The sequence below is a fragment of the Penaeus monodon genome, chromosome 14 (genome assembly GCF_015228065.2).
Source record: "Penaeus monodon isolate SGIC_2016 chromosome 14, NSTDA_Pmon_1, whole genome shotgun sequence".
In the NCBI taxonomy this organism is placed as follows: domain Eukaryota; kingdom Metazoa; phylum Arthropoda; class Malacostraca; order Decapoda; family Penaeidae; genus Penaeus; species Penaeus monodon.
Window position 1 is genome coordinate 13,015,366 of NC_051399.1, and position 17,500 is coordinate 13,032,865.

A 17,500-nucleotide genomic window follows, 5' to 3' on the forward strand; every position below is an offset into this window, starting at 1 on the left:
TCCTCTCTCTCTCTCTCTCTCTCTCTCTCTCTCTCCTCTCTCCTTCTCTCTCTCTCTCTCTATCTCCTCTCTCTCTCTCTTCTCTTTCCTCTCTTCTCTTTCCTCTCCTTCTCTTTCTCTCTTCTCTCTTTTCTTCTCTTTCCTCCTTTCTCTTCTCGCCCTCTCTCCTCTCTCTCTCTCTCTCTCTCTTTTCTCTCTCTCTCTCCTCTCTCTCCTCTCTCTTCTCTCCTCTTCCTCTCCCCTCTCTCTCTCTCTCTCTCTCTCTCTCTTTCTTCTCCTCTCTTTTCCTCTCTTCCCCCTCTCCCCCTCTTCCTCTCCTCTCTCTTTTCTCTCTCTCTCTTCTATCTATTACCCCCCCCCCCCCGACCCCATACTACCCCCCCCCCCCCCGGGGGGCGCGTCCTTTTCCCCCTACCCCCTCGTCTCTACACGTGCCGACCTGGGGGGGGGGTCGGCCTCTCTCCCCCCCCTTCGGGTCCCCTTCTCTCCCTTGGGTTTGGGGTTTCGTGCGGTGCTAATTTCAATTGGTTTACTTTCCATCCGGAAACACCCCCCCCCCCCCCCCCCCCCAACCCCCCCCCCCCCCCCCCCCCCCCCCCCCCCCCCCCCCCCGCCCCCCCCCCCCCCCCCCCCCCCCCCCCCCCCCCCCCCCCCCCCCCCCCCCCCCCCCCCCCCCCCCCCCCCCCCCCCCCCCCCCCCCCCCCCCCCCCCCCCCCCCCCCCCCCCCCCCCCCCCCCCCCCCCCCCCCCCCCCCCCCCCCCCCCCCCCCCCCCCCCCCCCCCCCCCCCCCCCCACCCTCCCCCCCACCCCCCCCCCCACCCACCCAAAACCCAAAAAAACCAACCCCCAAAAAACCCAAAAAAAAACCCCCCACCCCCCAAACCCAACACACAAGCAAAAAAACCCACAACCAAAAAACCCCACCCCAAAACAACACCCAACAAAAAAACCCCCCCAAAACCACAAAAACCACACAAACCACCCCAAAAAACAAAAAACACCCCAAACACCCCAAAACAAACAACCCCCAAAAGCAACCAAACACCCCCCCACCCACACAACAAACAAACCCCAAAACAAACAAACAACAAACAAAAAAAAAACCACAAAAAAAAACAACACAAAAAACCCAAACAAACAACAAACAAAACAAAAAAAAACAAACAAAAAAAAAAAAACCCAAGCAAAAAACAACAAAAAACAAAACAACAAAAAAAACACCAAAGCAAAAAAACCCAAAACCAAAACCCCCCCCACCCACGGAACCCCCCCGGGCCCGTGCAGAGCCCCCCCGTTTTGGGGCCCCACCCCGCCCCTGGGCCCCCCGCCAACCGCCGGGGAAAAACACATACGATTTTATTTTCGGGGGGGCCCCCCCCCTTTTTTCCCTTTTTTTTTTTTTTTTTTTCATTGTGTTATCATAATCTTTATTCTTAGGGAAAGATTAAATATTTTTTTATTTATAGTTATTCTTCTATTATTATTTATCATTTTCCATTATTATTTCTTATTTTTTATTATTATTATTTTATTATTATTATTATTATTTTATTATTATTATTTTATTATTTATTATTTTTTTATTACTATTTTTCTATTATTTTTATTATTTCATTATCCCATCTCATTTCATATTATTATTTCATCCCCCCTATTGCTGCCCGATTTTATATTTATTTGTTTATAGGTTCATTTCTTTCCGGATATTTCAAACCTTTAATCTTCTTTTATACAAAACAAAAGAAACTTATATATTTAAACTTTCCCTTTTTTTATCACCCGTTCATTCAGGGCCGTGGAGATATTGTTAAAAAATAATCCTGGTTTGGGGCCTTGTTCTGTTGTTGGTGGTTGGGCTGTTCAGCTGTTAGTATTGTTCATATTGTTATTGTTATTATTGTTATTATCGTTATTATCATTACCATTATTATTGTTGTTATTATCTTTAAAACCCAATTTTTTCCAACCCCATTATCAATCTTAAATTTCATTATTCTATTATTGAAATTGGGGGTTACTATTACTATTTTGTTATTGTTTTTTTTAATTGTTATTTTTTATTGTTATTGTTATTGTTCTTTTAAATTTTTTAAATCACCATCCCATTCCCATCACCCATCACCCATCACCCATCATTATCATCTTAAACCCTCTCATTGTTATTATTGTTATTATTATTATCATTATCATTTTTTTATTATTATTGTTGGTGTTTTTACTATTATTATCATCATTATGATTATATATAATAACGTTAGTATGATTATTCTAAATTACATATTATTTTTTTATTATCATATTTCCATCACGAAAGTTCCTTATACTGAGCTTTTTGACTCCTTCCCCCTCCCCCTCCCCTACGGGCGGCGCCATGCAAGATGCAGGCCAATCCAGCCGCCCCTGCCACCCCTTCTACACCCGTGCAACTCGCCTCCCCGGCCCCAGCATCCCACCGGCATCCCGGACCCGGGTGCAAACGCAGCCCCCCCCCCCCCCCTTCGTGCCTGGAAACGGCATGGGGGTTTTCCCCCTTTTCTTTCCTCGCGTGTTTTCCTCCCGCCCCCGGAAACCTCCCCCCGGGAGGCCGTGCGGGAGAGTTTGCACGCACCCCCTCTCTCTAATTCCCTTTACACACATATTTTCCCCGGGTTTGGCGGCCCGACCCAAACGACCCTTTTTCCCTTTTGCCCCCCGCAGCGAAACCGCCCGCAGCGCAGTGCCCGGATTGCCCGCCCGCCCCGGCTGCTTCCGCCCCCGGGCGATGCGGGGGGGCCGCGCTGCTGGGGGCCGCGCCACGGGCCAACGCGTGAGTATAGGCCCTGACGAAGGAAACCAGCAAACAATAGAAAAACCAGACCCGTAAATAGACAAATAGACACACAGTAAAAAAGATAGACAACCGCCCGGGAAAAAAGAACACACCCCACAGACAAACAAACAAACGAGTGAAATCAGAGAGGAGAGAGAGAGGGAGAAAAAGAGGAGGAGGAGAAAAGAGAGAGAGAGGAGGACATTTTGGGCTTTTTGGTCTTGGGCAAATAAAAATGTTTTTTTTTTCAGATCAAAGTGATACTTTCAGAGCTTTATCAAAGTAGTGCATCTTGGTATCTCTCTCCTACACACACAAACACCCCCCCCCTCTACTTTCCCTGTTTTTCCCCTTTCCAAATCCCCATTTTTTCTCTCCCCCTTTCCCTCCCCCCTTCCAGCTACCCCCCTTTTTCCCTCCTTCTCTCTCTTTTCTCTCTCTTCTCTCCCCTCCTCCCCCCTTTTTTCTTCCCTCTCTCTCTCTCTCTCTCTCTCCAAAATTCCTCTCTCTCTCCCCTCTCCCTCTCCCTCTCCCCCCCCCCTCCCCCTCCCCCTTTCCCCCCTTCCCCCCCTCCCTCCCCCCCCCCCCTCCCCCCCTCCTCCCCCCCCTCCCTCCCCCCCTCCCTCTCTCCCTCCCTCCCCCCCCTCCCTCTCTCTCTCCCTCCCCCCCTCCCCCCCTCCCTCCCTCCCTCCCTCCCCCCCTCCCTCCCCCCCTTTCCCTTTCCTCCTCCCTCCCCCCCCTCCCTCCCCCGGGCCAAACCCCTCCCGACCCGCAAAGGGAAAATCGGGTCTGCGTTGAAATCTCGTTGGGAAAGCGTTGGAGGTCCTAAAGGGCCGCCCAAGTGAGGCCATTACCCCTAATAGCTTAACGCCCAATCTCCCTGAGTTTTGGGAATGGGGAGAGACGAAACGGGGGGAGAGGCGGGGGCTGGGGCGGGGGGGGGTGGAGAGGGAGAGAGTTAAGGAGAGGGGGTGGGTGGGTGGGTGGGAAGGGAGGGGAATGAGAGAGAATGAGAGAGAATGAGAGAGGGGGAGAGAGAAAGAGAGGAGAGAGAGAAGAGAAGCGAAAGAGAGAGAGAGAGAAGCGAAAGAGAGAGAGAGAGGGGGAAAAACAGAAGGACAGAAAACCAGAGAAAAAAGGTGTAAAAAGAAATAGCCCCATACTTGAAATTTTAAGCTTTAAACCCTTCAGCATTTTATCGTTCTCGACACATCACTTACATCCCCGGGCCTCTCATTTGGGAAAATTTTGGAGCTCTAAATAGCCGAAAAAAGGACCCAAAGGGAATCCCTCAGCATTTTCTAGTCGAAAAGATAACAATTTTCCCCTTCCCCCCCCCCCCCCCTTCCCCCCCTTTCCCCAACCTTCAGTGTGCGGAAGCAAGTGCCCCCCAGGCTGTGTGGGAACCAGGGGGTTGTCACAGGAGTGTTTTGGGGCGGCTCCCCAACCCCCGCACTCTGCCACCGTTTCCCCCCCGCCTGCAGGAACCCTGTTTTCGACGAAGGGCCTGCCCCCCTTTCCGCTCGAGCCCTTTAATTTTCAAAGAATTTGGGGGACGTTTAGTACAACGTGTTTTGGGGTGTGTGTGTGTTTTTTGGTGTGTTTGTGTGTGTGTGTGTGGGGTTTGGGTGTATTTTTGGTGTGTGTTTTGTGTGTGTGTGCGGGGTAGAGAGAGAGAGAGAGGGGGGAGCAAGAGGGGGGAAAAGAAAGAAAAAAAAGAAAAGAGGAGAAGATTAAAATTCTTTTCCCAAAAAACATTTTCTCACAACAATGCCCTGGAAATCCTTAAACTCAGAATTTTAGGGGAAACTCATATTTTTGAATTCCAGCTGGTTAAGGGTTTGTTTTAAAGTGGGATGTATAATATTCAAGTGTATTCGATTACCCGTCTAATGTTATTAATGACGGTGATGATGACGATAATAATAGTAATGATATATCTGATAAGGATATTATTGTTAATCATAATGATAAGAATAGTAACAATGATAATAAAAATAATGATAATTAATAAATGATAATAAAAATTTAATAAATGTAATAATAATAATAAATTAAAATATAATTTTAATAAAAATAATAAACTAATAAAAAATGATGAGATGATGAAATAATAGCAAAACCAATAATAATGATAAACAAAAAAACTGATGATCATTATTATTTTTCCCCATTATAATAATGGAAACCTTTAAACACCAACAATAAATAAATGATAATAAGATTATCCCTTTAAAATAAACATTAATAGTAACGATAGTACAGTAATAGTAATAACAGTTAAAATTCTGACGGGTTTCATAAGGGTTGTTCAATAAGCAAAATTAAAGTCAGTTGCAATATCCATATTTAAAATTTTTTAAAAAGGAATGTCCCAAAAAAACCCCTTTTAGTAGCAAAATTTAAAAAATAAAAGAGATCAAAAATTTAATAAAATTTAAAATGTTTTTTTAAATTTTTTAAAGTCAGGACAGTAAAATATTTTTTGTTTAACAAATTATATATGACAAAGAAATATCACAGTATGTAAAATGAAGTGTTATCCTCAGTAGAATATGTTTTATAGTCACCCATTTGATATGATATGATCAATAATTTGAAGAAAAAGGAGAAAAAAGTTGAATGACATGTTTATTTATAAGCATTCTCAAGAAATTTCTCCCTTTAAAAAGAAAAAAAAAACTTAAAACAAAATAGGGAAACAACCCTTTTTCTTCATATAAGTAAAGTATTCAAATGGCAACGTTACCATGGCAGCTAGTGATATGACTGCTTATGAATGAATTACATACACTTTTTGTACAAAAACCCCAAAAAAGTAACTTTAAAACACGTGAAAAAGGAAAACCCCGGATGCCCCCTTTATGAAAAAAACCCAAAGGGCAAAACAAAGATGCGCTATCTCTCTTTCTTTCTGTCTCTCTATCTGTTTGTCTGTCTGTTTTTCTCCCTCTCTCTTTCCCCTCTCCCTCTCTCCTCTCTTTTTCTCTCTCCTCTTCTCTCCCCTTATATATTATATATAATATTATTTATATAAGAGAGAGAGGGGGGAATAGATAGATTGATAGATGATAATAATTTATAGAAGATAATAGATAGATAATATAAAAAATATTATAGATTAGATTGGGGTTTTTTCCCTTCCCCTCCCTCCCTCTCCCTCTCTTTTCCTCGTTCCCTCCCTACCTCCCTCCCTCCCTCCTTCCCTCATTTTCTCCTTCCCACCCTCTTTCTTTCTTTCTTTCCTTCCCTCTTTCCCTCCCTCTATTCCTCCCTCCCTCCTTCCCCCCCTTTTTCCCTCCTTTTCCCAAAAAAATCCCTCTCTCTTTCCCCCCCCCCTCCTTCCCCTTTCCCTTTTCCGCCCCTCACTCCATCCCACTTTCTATTCCCTTCTCTCGTTATCTTCTCACTTCTCTCCCTCTCCCGCTCACTCCAGCTGAGAAACACCCCTTCAGCCCCACAGTGCTCGCCAGAAAGCAGCATCTCGATCCGAGTAGCACAGTCTGGCAACAACGCGCCTGGGAGACTCGCATGCAATCTCTCGCCTGCTTTGGCCCCGTCCTCGCCGCGTAAAAAAGCCCCGTTTTCTGGGCGGAAAGGGGAGGGGGCGAAGGAGAAGGGAGAAGAGGTGGAGGCGGAGGAGGAGGAGACGGATGAAAAGAAAAAGAGAAGTAGGATTAAGCGAGAGAAGGGTGAAAAAGAGGAAAAGAAGAGGGCGAGGAGGGGTTAGAAAGAGGAAGAGGAGGAGGAGAAAGAGAAAGAGAGGAGGCGTCAACGGGGAAAGAGTAAGCAAAAATTGGAATGGGGGGGAGAGAAAAGAGAAGGGAAGGAAGCGAAAAAGGGGAGGTGAGAAAAAGGGGGGAAAAAAGGGGGGGAAGAGGGGGAAAGGGAAGCTCCCCTCCAAAATTTTTCCCAAATGGGAAAGGGTTTTTCGGGGCGGAGTGAATTCCTTCGAAAGGTGGGGCGCCGGAATACAATTAAAAGGGTTTTTTCAGCGCCCCCTTCCCCCGAAGGCCCCAGCACCTCCCCTCCCCCGCCGGGACGACAGCTGGCGGCGGAATCGAAGTGCCAGTCGCCGAATCGCAGACTTTGTGATTTCAACTTACGGTGCCATAACTTCCGGGATTATCATGATCGCCGCGCCTGCCTGGCCGAGGAGATAAAGGGGGGGGGGGGTACGCAACTTTTGCCGGAGGAAACGGAAAATGGGGAAGGTTTAAAGGCGGGGGGTTTTGTTTTGGCGCCCCAAAAACCTGGTTCTCTCCATTGATGGGATGGGGCAAACGTACGGGGCAAAAGCATCCCTTCCCCCCCCTTTTTCTCTTTCCCCCTCTCTCTCCCCTTTTTCTCTCTCCCCTCTCCTCTCTCTCCCTCTCTCCTCTCTCTCCTTTTCCCCCTCTCCTCATCTCCCCCTCTCTCTCTCTCCTTTTTTCTCTCTCTTTCCCCACGCACACACACCACACACACCCTACCCACACAAACCCCCACACCACACACACACCCCACACACACACAACACACACCCCACACCACACACACACACAACAACCACCAAACCTACACCAACCATACACACACCCCACACACACCACCACACACACACCAAACCCCACACCCCACAACCAAAACACACACACACACAAAAACACACAAACATACCCCATACACCAACATTTTGTTTTTTGTATTCAAATATGTGTTCCTTGATAATACGATCTGCATAACTGCCTACATTATCCCCGTCCCCGCATCACCGAGTGGGAACGGCAATAGAAAAGGAATCTGAACGAAAAAGAAACAACACTAAGACACGACTCCCCCCCAAAAAAAAAAGGAGACACAACACCAACACAAAAAATAACGACAAAAAACGATGGCGACCGATAAGCGCGCTCTAGCCTTCGCGTCCTCCTCCAGGTCCTGCAGCACAGGTGCGAGGAGCGGAGCTTCTGCAGGAGGAACTACGTCATCAAGCTGGACACGAAGGAGTGCGTGAAGCGGTGTCCTTTGGGCTACAACGTGAGCAGCAACGCGGCGGGAGAGAGCCTCTGCGTCCCGTGCGAAGGTGAGGCGTCCGGCGTCGCTGGCTTCGAGGGGCGTCGGTCCCGAGAACCAGCGGCTTGGCTTTGTCGGCTCTTGGCCGGGCGGAGAGGGGGTCGCCTCCATGACCATACGTGCTCTGCATTCAGACAGTTCCAAGGCCCTTCACGTTCTCTCTTTCTTGCCTCCAGGCTCCGTGTGCCCGAAGGAGTGCGGGGCCGCCGTCGTGAAGAGCGTGAGCCGCGCCCAGGCGCTGCGGGGCTGCACCGTCATCAGGGGCGACCTCACCGTCAACATCAACGGCGGGGGTTAAATCCCCTCCCTTTCCCCCCCCGGCCCGCCGGGCGGCCTCGTCGGGATCCGGGCGGGGGGACGCCCGGGGGGACGCCGCTCTGCAGGGGCCGGGATCTCACACGTAAATGGTGGACACCCAATGCCCGCCCTTAAAAACCACAACACACACAAAACACACACACCAACACACACCCCACACACACACCACACACACACATACACACCACCCCCAAACAAAAACACAAAACATGCACACACGCAAAGCACACACACACCCCAACCCCAACACAAAATCACGCACCCCACCACAAACCCCACACCCAAACACACACACACCAACCCCCCAACCCCCCACACACACACCACAACAAAACCACATTTCACAACCCCATGCCCCACACACACCCACAAAACACACACACACACACCCCACCACACAAAGCCGCACCCCACACTTTCACGCAGTAAGTGCAAAAATACAGACAGAAACCCGGAACGCCCCAAAAATAAATAAATTTAAATTTAAATAGATTTTTAAAACGTCAAATATTTTTTTCGCAAAACAAAATTTTCTCTCATAATCGACCTTTACCCTTTTCTCGCTTTCTTCATCTTGTTATCATTTACCTTCTTATAAAGTTATATCACTTATTTTTCCCTTTCGTCCTTATTACCTTATTACATCATTTATCTTTATATGTCTTTCTATTTAATTTTAATTTCATCTTTATCTTTATTTCTATTTACATTTATAGCAATTTCCATCTTTATCTTTATTTTCATCTTTATCTTAATTTTTATTTTAATCTCTATCTTGATTTTCACCTCTATCTTTATTGTCATCTTTATCGTTATTTTATCCTTATATGTATTTATGTATTTACAGATATCCTTACCTTTATTTACAAAGTTGAAAAAGTCGACGCTATTCCTCAATGGCTGAAAAATACATTCTTCCATTGAGAAATTTCTTCGCGAAAAAGTTAATCCCTGTTCATATGTGTCTGTTCGTTGCCGCCTTGGGTAGCCTCCGGGCTAGAACAGTGGTAACGTGTCGGCCTCTCATCCGAGGGGTCGGCGGTTCGCGCCCCGCCCAGGCGCGAGAAGTTGCAACTGTCGCCCGGAGGTTACTGCTGTGGCTGGGCACCACGGCGGGCAAGGACTCGGTTCAGCCGAGTCAGCACCAGCTGACACACGTGAGCGAGTCGGCATTAGTCGACACAGGCCGGGCTCCCCTCATGGCATAGCCCGGGCGAGGCTAAGCTTCGCATATCGGACTTATCCTTATCCGCCTTGGGTTTTTCATGTGACGGCCTGCGCGTTCATTACGGTCATGAAAGAATTACATTAACGTGAATATATATATATATATATATATATATATATATACATATATATATATTATATATATATATATTATATATATATATATATATATATATATATATATACTATACATATATATATATATATATATTTTTTTTTTTTTTTTTTTTTTTTTTTTTTTTTTTGTAAGTTATAGAGGAGAGTTTAGATTATCAAAATATGTGATAAACACAATTTCGGATAATTGATCTGAGAACATATGTGCTGATGTGCTTTGGGTTATCGACACGTCAGAGGAGACAAGGATGATGCTTTCTCTCTCTCTCTCTCTCTCTCTTCTCTCTCTCCGCGCGCGCGCGCTCTCTCTCTCTCGCTCTCTCTCTCTCTCTCTCTCGCTCTCTCGCTCTCTCGCTCTCTCGCTCTCTCGCTCCTCTCTCTCTCTCTCTCTCTCTCTCTCTCTCCTCACTCTCTCGCTCTCTCGCTCTCTCGCTCTCTCTCTCTCTCTCTCTTCTCTCTCTCTCTCTCACTCTCTCTCTCTCTCTCTCTGTCTCTCTCTGTCTCTCTCTCTCTCTCTCTCTCTCTCTCTCTCTCTCTCCTCTCTCTCTCTCTCTCTCTCTCTCTCTCTCTCTCAGAATGAGAAGTAGAGAAAGAGAAATAAAACAAAATGAAAATAAAAATTTCATCATTCTTTAAGAGAGAAAGAGAAAATAAAATAAAATTAAATACTTTAAACTCTCACTCGATATTTTTTTTTCTCTCCTTCTCTCTTTCCCGGAAATAACAAAAAAAGAAAGAGAGGAGAGGGAGGAAAATGAAATGAACGAAAATAAAAACCAGCTCTCTCCCGTTTCCTCTCTTTTCATACTCTCATTCTCTGCCTTCACCATCACTCTTCATCTATTTCTTACCACTCTCTCTACACTTCTATCCTTCCACTCATTACACATATTTATTCCACTCTCTCTCCTTCTTCATTACCCTCTCTCTCACCTAATTTCTTCCCCTCTCTCTCCTCTTTCTTCCCCTCTCTTCATACCTCTTCCTTCCCTCTCTTAAATTTCTCTCCTTCCTCTCTCCCCCTCTTTTCTTTCACCTCTCTCTTCTCCCATCTTTCTTCCCATCCATCTCTCTCTACTTCCTCTCTTCACCTTCTCCTCCCCCCTTTTCTTCCCCCTCTCTCCCTCTCTCCTTCCCTCTCTCTCCTTTCTTCCCCTCTATCCCTCTTTCTCCACTCTCTATCTCCTCCTCCCTCTCTCTCCCTCTTTCTTCCCCTCTCTCTCCCTCTTTTTTCCTCTCTCTCTCCTTCTCTCCTTCCCCTCTCTCTCCCTCTTTCTTCCCCTCTCTCCTTCTCTCCTTCCCCTTTTCTCCCTCTTTCTTCCCCTTCTCTCCTTCTCTCTTCCCCTCTCTCTCCCTTCTTTCTTCCCCTCTCTCTCCTTCTCTCCTACCCCTCTCTCTCCCTCTTTCTTCCCCTCTCTCTCCCTCTTTCTTCCCCTCTCTCTCCCTCTTCCTTCCCCTCTCTCTCCTTCTCTTCTAAAATATCTTCAAAAAGAAAGAACGCGAGGAGAGAAGGAGAGGAAGGAAAATAGAATAAAGAGGCAAATAAAAACTCCCGCCCCCCCCTCCCCCCAGCAGAGAACATCGAGCGCGAACTCGAGGAGAACTTGAGCAGCATCGAGGAAGTGTCCGGACACGTGAAGGTCTTCCGCTCGAACGTGACGACGCTCGACTTCCTCAGGAACCTCACGCGCATCGGGGGCGCCGCCCTCCTCCACAGCAAGTGGGGGGGGGGGGGGGGGGGGGGGGAGGGGGCGCCGCCCTCCTCCACAGCAAGTAGGTGGGGGGGAGGGAGGGAGGGAGGCGCCGCCCTCCTCCACAGCAAGTAGGTGGGGGGGGGGGGGAGGGTGGCGCTGCCCTCCTCCACAGCAAGTAGGTGGGGGGGGTAGGGAGGGAGGCGCCGCCCTCCTCCACAGCAAGTAGGTGGGGGGGGAGGGAGGGCGCCTCCCACAGAAGTAGGGGGGGGGGGGGGGGAGGCGCCGCCCTCCTCCACAGCAAGCAAGTAGGTGGGGGGGGGGAGGGAGGGAGGGAGGGAGGCGCCGCCCTCCTCCACAGCAAGTAGGTGGGGGGGGGGGAGGAGGGAGGCGCCCCCCCCCCCACAGCCAAGTAGGTGGGGGGGGGAGGGAGGGGGGAGGGAGGGGGGGAGGGAGGGGGGAGGGAGGGAGGGAGGGAGGGGGGAGGGGGGAGGGAGGGAGAGAGGGAGAGGGAGGGAGGGAGGCAACTCGCAAGTAAGTGAGGGAGAGGAAGAGGGAGGGAGGGAGGGAAGGAGGGAGAGAGAGAGAGAGAGAGAGAGAGAGAGAGAGAGAGAGAGAGAGAGAGAGGGAGAGAGCGAGAGAGCGAGAGAGAGAGAGAGAAAGAGAGCAGAGAGAGGGGAGAGAGAGAGAGAGAGAGAGAAGAGAGAGAGAGAGAGAGAGAGAGAGAGAGAGAGAGAGGGAAAGAGAGAGAAATGCCATCCGCTCACTGCCTCCTCCGCCGCCCTTTTTCGTCTCCTGTATATAGTTTTCATTTTGCTTTTTCTTGTTTTAATTCGTATATTATTATCACTATTATTATTATTATTTTATTACTATTGTTATTATTGTTATTATTATTATTGTTATTATTATTATTATTATTATTATTATTTTCTTTTTCTCTTTTCTTTTAAGGTTTGTTCCTTTTTTCCGTTTATCATTTACATCACTTTCTTTGTTAAACATTTTTCGTTTTCCTTTTTTGGTCCAATTTATTTTGATCAATTTTTCCCCGTCTTTTCTGGTACATTCCTGCATTCTTGCGTTTATGATATTTCTTTTATGAATGTTATTTTCTGCTTTTGATTTTTCCTACTTTTTAATTATTTTTATGTTTTCTGTTTTCTTTATTAATGTATTTCCCGTTCTCCTTTTATCTGGATTTTTCGTGTTTTCTTTTTTCATATGTTATTCCCGTTTTCTTTTCCTGAGATTTAAAGCGTGGTTTCTAATCTCGTTTTCTTCTCCCGTTTTCTTCTGCGATGCCACAATTGGACCGGAAACTTAACTGTTGAGAAAAAAAATAAAATAAAATTGGGTTCGAAAACTGTCTTTATGAGGGCAGTTGTGTTTGCCTTCGTACGATGTGACAAAGACTTCCTGGAAGGAGGAGGGAAGGAAGGAGAGAGGGAGGGAGGGAGGGAAGGAAGGAAGGAAGGAAGAAGGGAGGGAGGGAAGGAAGGAGAGGGGGAGGGAGAGAAGGCAGGAAGGAGGAAGGGAGGAAGGAAGGGAGGAAAGGGAAGGAAGGAGGGAGGGAAAGAGGGAAGGAGGAGAGGAAGGCAGGAGGGAGGGAGGGAAGGAAAGAGAGAGGGAGGAAAGGAAGGAGGGAAGGAAGAAGGGAGGGAGAAAACTAATACAAAAAAGGAAAATATATCCGGTGTTCCTATTGGTTCCGCCGCCGACCCTCAAAAGCCATTTTCAAAACCTCCATTGCTTCGCCGCAATATTGCATTGCAACCTCGCCCGACCTGTTGCAAGGGAGGGGGACTGGGGGGATGTGATGGGGAGAAGTGGGGGGAGGGAGGGGGAGGAGGAAAGGAGGAAGAGGGGGGGGAGGGGGAGGAGGAAAGGGGGGAAGAGGGGGGGGAGGGGGAGGAGGAAAGGAGGAAGAGGGGGGGGAGGGGGAGGAGGAAAGGAGGAAGAGGGGGGGAGGGGGGGAGGAAAGCGGGAAGAGGGGGGGAGGGGGAGGAGGAAAGGAGGAAGAGGGGGGGAGGGGGAGGAGGAAAGGAGGAAGAGGGGGGAGGGGGAGGAACTGGAAAGAAGGAGGGAAGTAGGAAGGAAAAAGGAAGTTGAGGGAAGGACGGAAGGAGGGAATAGGAAAGGGGAGAGGAGGAAGGGGGAGGAAGGAAGACGGGAGGGAGAAGGGGGAAGGAGGGGAGGAGGAAGATGATAATAGATATTTATTATCATCATCATCATTATTATTATTATTGTTATCATTATCATCATCATTATTATTATTATTATTATTGTTGTTATTAATATTATTATTAATTATTGTTATTATTATTATTATCATTATTATATTTATTATCATTATTATATTTATCATTATCAGTATTTTCATTACTGTTATCATCATTATTACTATTACTTTTATTTTTAGCATTGTTATTATGATTATTTCATTATCATTATTAATGTCATTGATGATGTTATTATCATTATTATTATCATCATCATTATCATTGTTATCATTATCATTAATATAATCACTACTATTATAATCATCATTATCATTATCATTACCATTGTCACTTCTATCAACATCATTACAATTCTTATCGTTTAGAGTTTTTTATTTATTAGATGTTGTCACTTTGTTATTATTAGTATAATAATTACAATAATTACAATAATCATTGTTATTATTGTTATTATCATTGCTATCATTATTATTTTCAGTATCATTACTATTTCTGTTACTACTTCTACTAGTACTAGTATTACTGCTAACTCATTATCGTCATTAACAGCAGTAATTCTACTAATTACAGTAATTATCATCATTATTCACCCAACCATAATCCTCAAAGTAATTCATAATTTCATCTCTTCTTATCTCTATTATCTTTAATTATCTTTAAAATGGTCAAAAATATTGTCAAAAATATTTCTCAGGTATTCATCTCATTTCATTTTCAGCTCATCTTATTTTCATATTGTTTTCATACGTTTAACTGAACATTTCCCATTGGAGTTAACGTCAAAATACCTGTTAGAATCAATATAAATAATGTATCAAAACAAATATCAGTGTTGTGCGTTTGCCTGGATGTATTCACGTTCTGTATAAACGTGTGTATGTAAAGTGTGTAAATATGCACGCCGAAATATATACATCTATGCATTTTCTATGTATAAAATCTGCATTATTTTCTTCCCGGTATGTTATATAGACAGATTATAACCTTTGCTACGGTTGACTCATGCACAGTGTTGCATTCAAATTTCTTCCATTGACCAAAATTTATAATTTAAATAAATGAGATTACAGCACACATTCCTTGCAGACAATATTCGGTATTATGCTATCTCATCTGGGAACTCTTGTTGTAAAAGACATCGCTTCTGCTGAGAGAGAGCCTCGTATAATAGGTGTTAAGACTAGAGTTTGTCGTAACTCATTTTCCTTTCTGTGACTGTCTGCCCTCTCTCTCTTTCTCTTTCTCTTTCTCTCTCTCCCTCTCTCTCTCCCTCTCTCTCTCTCTCTCTCTCTCTCTCTCTCTCTATCTATCTATCTATATGTATATATTATATATATATATATATATATATATATATATATATATATATATATATATATATATATATATATATATATATATATCAATCTCTCTCTCAGTTTTTCTCTCTCTCAATCTTTCTCTCTCTCTCTCTCTCTTTCTCTCTCTCTCTCTCAATCTCTCTCTCTCTCTCTCTTTCTCTTCTCTCTCTCTCTCTCTCTCTCTCTCTCTCTCTCTCTCTCTCTCTCTCTCTCTCTATCTATCTATCTATCTATCTATCTATCTCTCTCTCTCTCTCTCTCTCTCTCTCTAAAATCATATCTGAAAGCCCGGGAAATTATGATGCATCCAGCATAGATTGTAATACGAGTTATGACGACAATATCTTTTTATTACACAGAAAACTATTCCAGCTTTCAGAGTCTATATCTTGATTAGTTTATTAATTGTCAGAATCTGTCTCCCAGACAAAAAAAGGGAGAAAATAAAGAAAACGATTGCAGTATAATTGAATAATCAATAATTACATCTGCAATATAATGATAATAGATATAGCAATAATGATAACGATATTGATGCTATCAAATCAGCCAGTGAAGCTCGAAAGAAAACATCACAACCAAACATTGACCAAACTACATTTTTCCTTTCCAACCTTCCATGTCTGAAGCGATCAGACCAGCCTCAGGTGGGAAGCACCAAAGGACCAGAGAAACTATACATTTACATGCTTATCGGAGCTGCATGTCCAAAACCGCTTTGCACTGCATTGTACAGCATATACCTTAGTATTATTCCTTTTTCGGCTTGTCTTGTCTCTTGTTCGTCATTTTTTCTGCTTTTTTTGGTACATTCACAGCGTCATTGATACAAGATAAATGAAAGCTTATTTTTAGAAAGCGCATGTTCGTTGCACTGTTACAAGTGTTTTGATTTTGCAAGTATCCACACGCCAACACGCCACCTGTGTAACGCCGGATCCCACGTGATGTCCGGCTGAAGCTAATCATACATGTGAACAAAGTTATAACGACTGTCACTAAAGATTTTGTTGTCAATCGTAGAAAATATGTCAGTAACATGCTCTTAACTGTTGTTTTTATTTAGTTTAGACAAACAAACACGTGAGATGAATTTTATCGCATGAATGCATCATTGCTTATTTATAAAATTGGCATGAAGATGGCTGCAACAAAACCTGCGCGTAAAATATCTTCCACTTCATAGTATTTTCAAATATACTGGTACTCTATCTCTCTACTGTCATCTTTTATATATATATATATATATATATCTATATATATATATATATATATATATATATATATATATATATATATATATATATATATATATATATATGAGAACTTTTATCGCATTACTTCGTACCCGTAATACTAATATTGTGTTTTAAAGAATCTTAATTAAACGTGGCCAAGACACTTATTTACTCATATCTTTACTTATTTACATATTTCAGTTCACGTATTCATCTATTTACTGATTTTCTTATTCACCAATTGTTAAATACTCTGAAGCTTCCATACACATGTTGATGATTATATGATAAATAGTCTACAATAAATCGTGTGGTCTATGTTGCTGCCTCTCTGTCTTTTAAATGAATCGCTGATTTATCTTATATGTTTGTGTAGCTTAACGTTTTAAGTGTGTGTGTCTGTAATTAGATATATGGCGTAATTCTTTTTAGTTGGTAGTAAGATTGATGATGACGTAAATTATTAAAATGATGATGATGATGATGATGATGATGATGATGATGATGATGATGATGATGATGATGATGATGATGATGATGATGATGATGATGATTATGATGATGATGATGATAATCATGATGATAATCATGATAAAAAATATAAAGATAGTATGAAAATAATTGCTATTATAAAAGCAATGGTGATATTAATTATAAAAAAATGGTAACAACAGTAAAAAATAATAATAATAAAAAATTAATAAGCTAATGATGATAATAATTAGGATAAGAATAATGATAATATTAATAATAATGAAAATGATACTTATAATAACAATGAGAAGAACAATAATAATAATATTTATAATAATAACAATAGCTATAGTAAAAATAATAATTATTATTATTATAACAACAAAGATAACGATAATGAAAAATATAATAATGATAATAGATGTAATAACAGTAAAGATTATTATTAGTAGTATTACAGTTATTACTATTATTACAACTATTATCATTATGATAATAATTATTATAGTAACAATGATGTAGTAGTAGTAGTAGTAGTAGTAGTACAAATAGAAGTAGTAGTAGTAGTAGTAGTAGTAGTACAAATAGAAGTAGTAGTAGTAGTAGTAGTAATAATAATAATAATTATTATTATTATTATTATCATTATTATTATTATTATTATTATTATTATTATTATTATTATTATCATTATTATTATTATTATTATTATCATAATAATAATAATAATAATAATAATAATAATAACAATAATAATAATAATAATAATAATAATAATAATAATGATAATAGTAATAATAATAATAATTATCATAATGACAATAAATATAATAATCAATACAATACTAATAATGATAATGATAATGTAATGGTAATGGTAATGATAATAAATAATATCGATAATAATAGCTATAGTAAAAATGATTGATGATGAGGATGATAATGATAAAAAATGAAAAATAAATTTATAAAAATAATACTAGTA

At 43.0% G+C, this 17,500-nt stretch overlaps 1 protein-coding gene across 1 annotated transcript in view; it reads left to right on the plus strand.

The window, feature by feature from the left end:
• The window catches only part of LOC119580583 (insulin-like peptide receptor), a 72,893-nt gene that overhangs the window by 41,081 nt on the left and 14,312 nt on the right, over window positions 1–17,500 (plus strand). Inside the window, exons 3-5 of the mRNA XM_037928694.1 lie at window positions 7,727–7,874; window positions 8,041–8,157; window positions 11,102–11,246. Coding sequence (XP_037784622.1) covers window positions 7,727–7,874; window positions 8,041–8,157; window positions 11,102–11,246 — 410 coding nt within the window. The remainder of the gene's footprint in view (window positions 1–7,726; window positions 7,875–8,040; window positions 8,158–11,101; window positions 11,247–17,500) is intronic.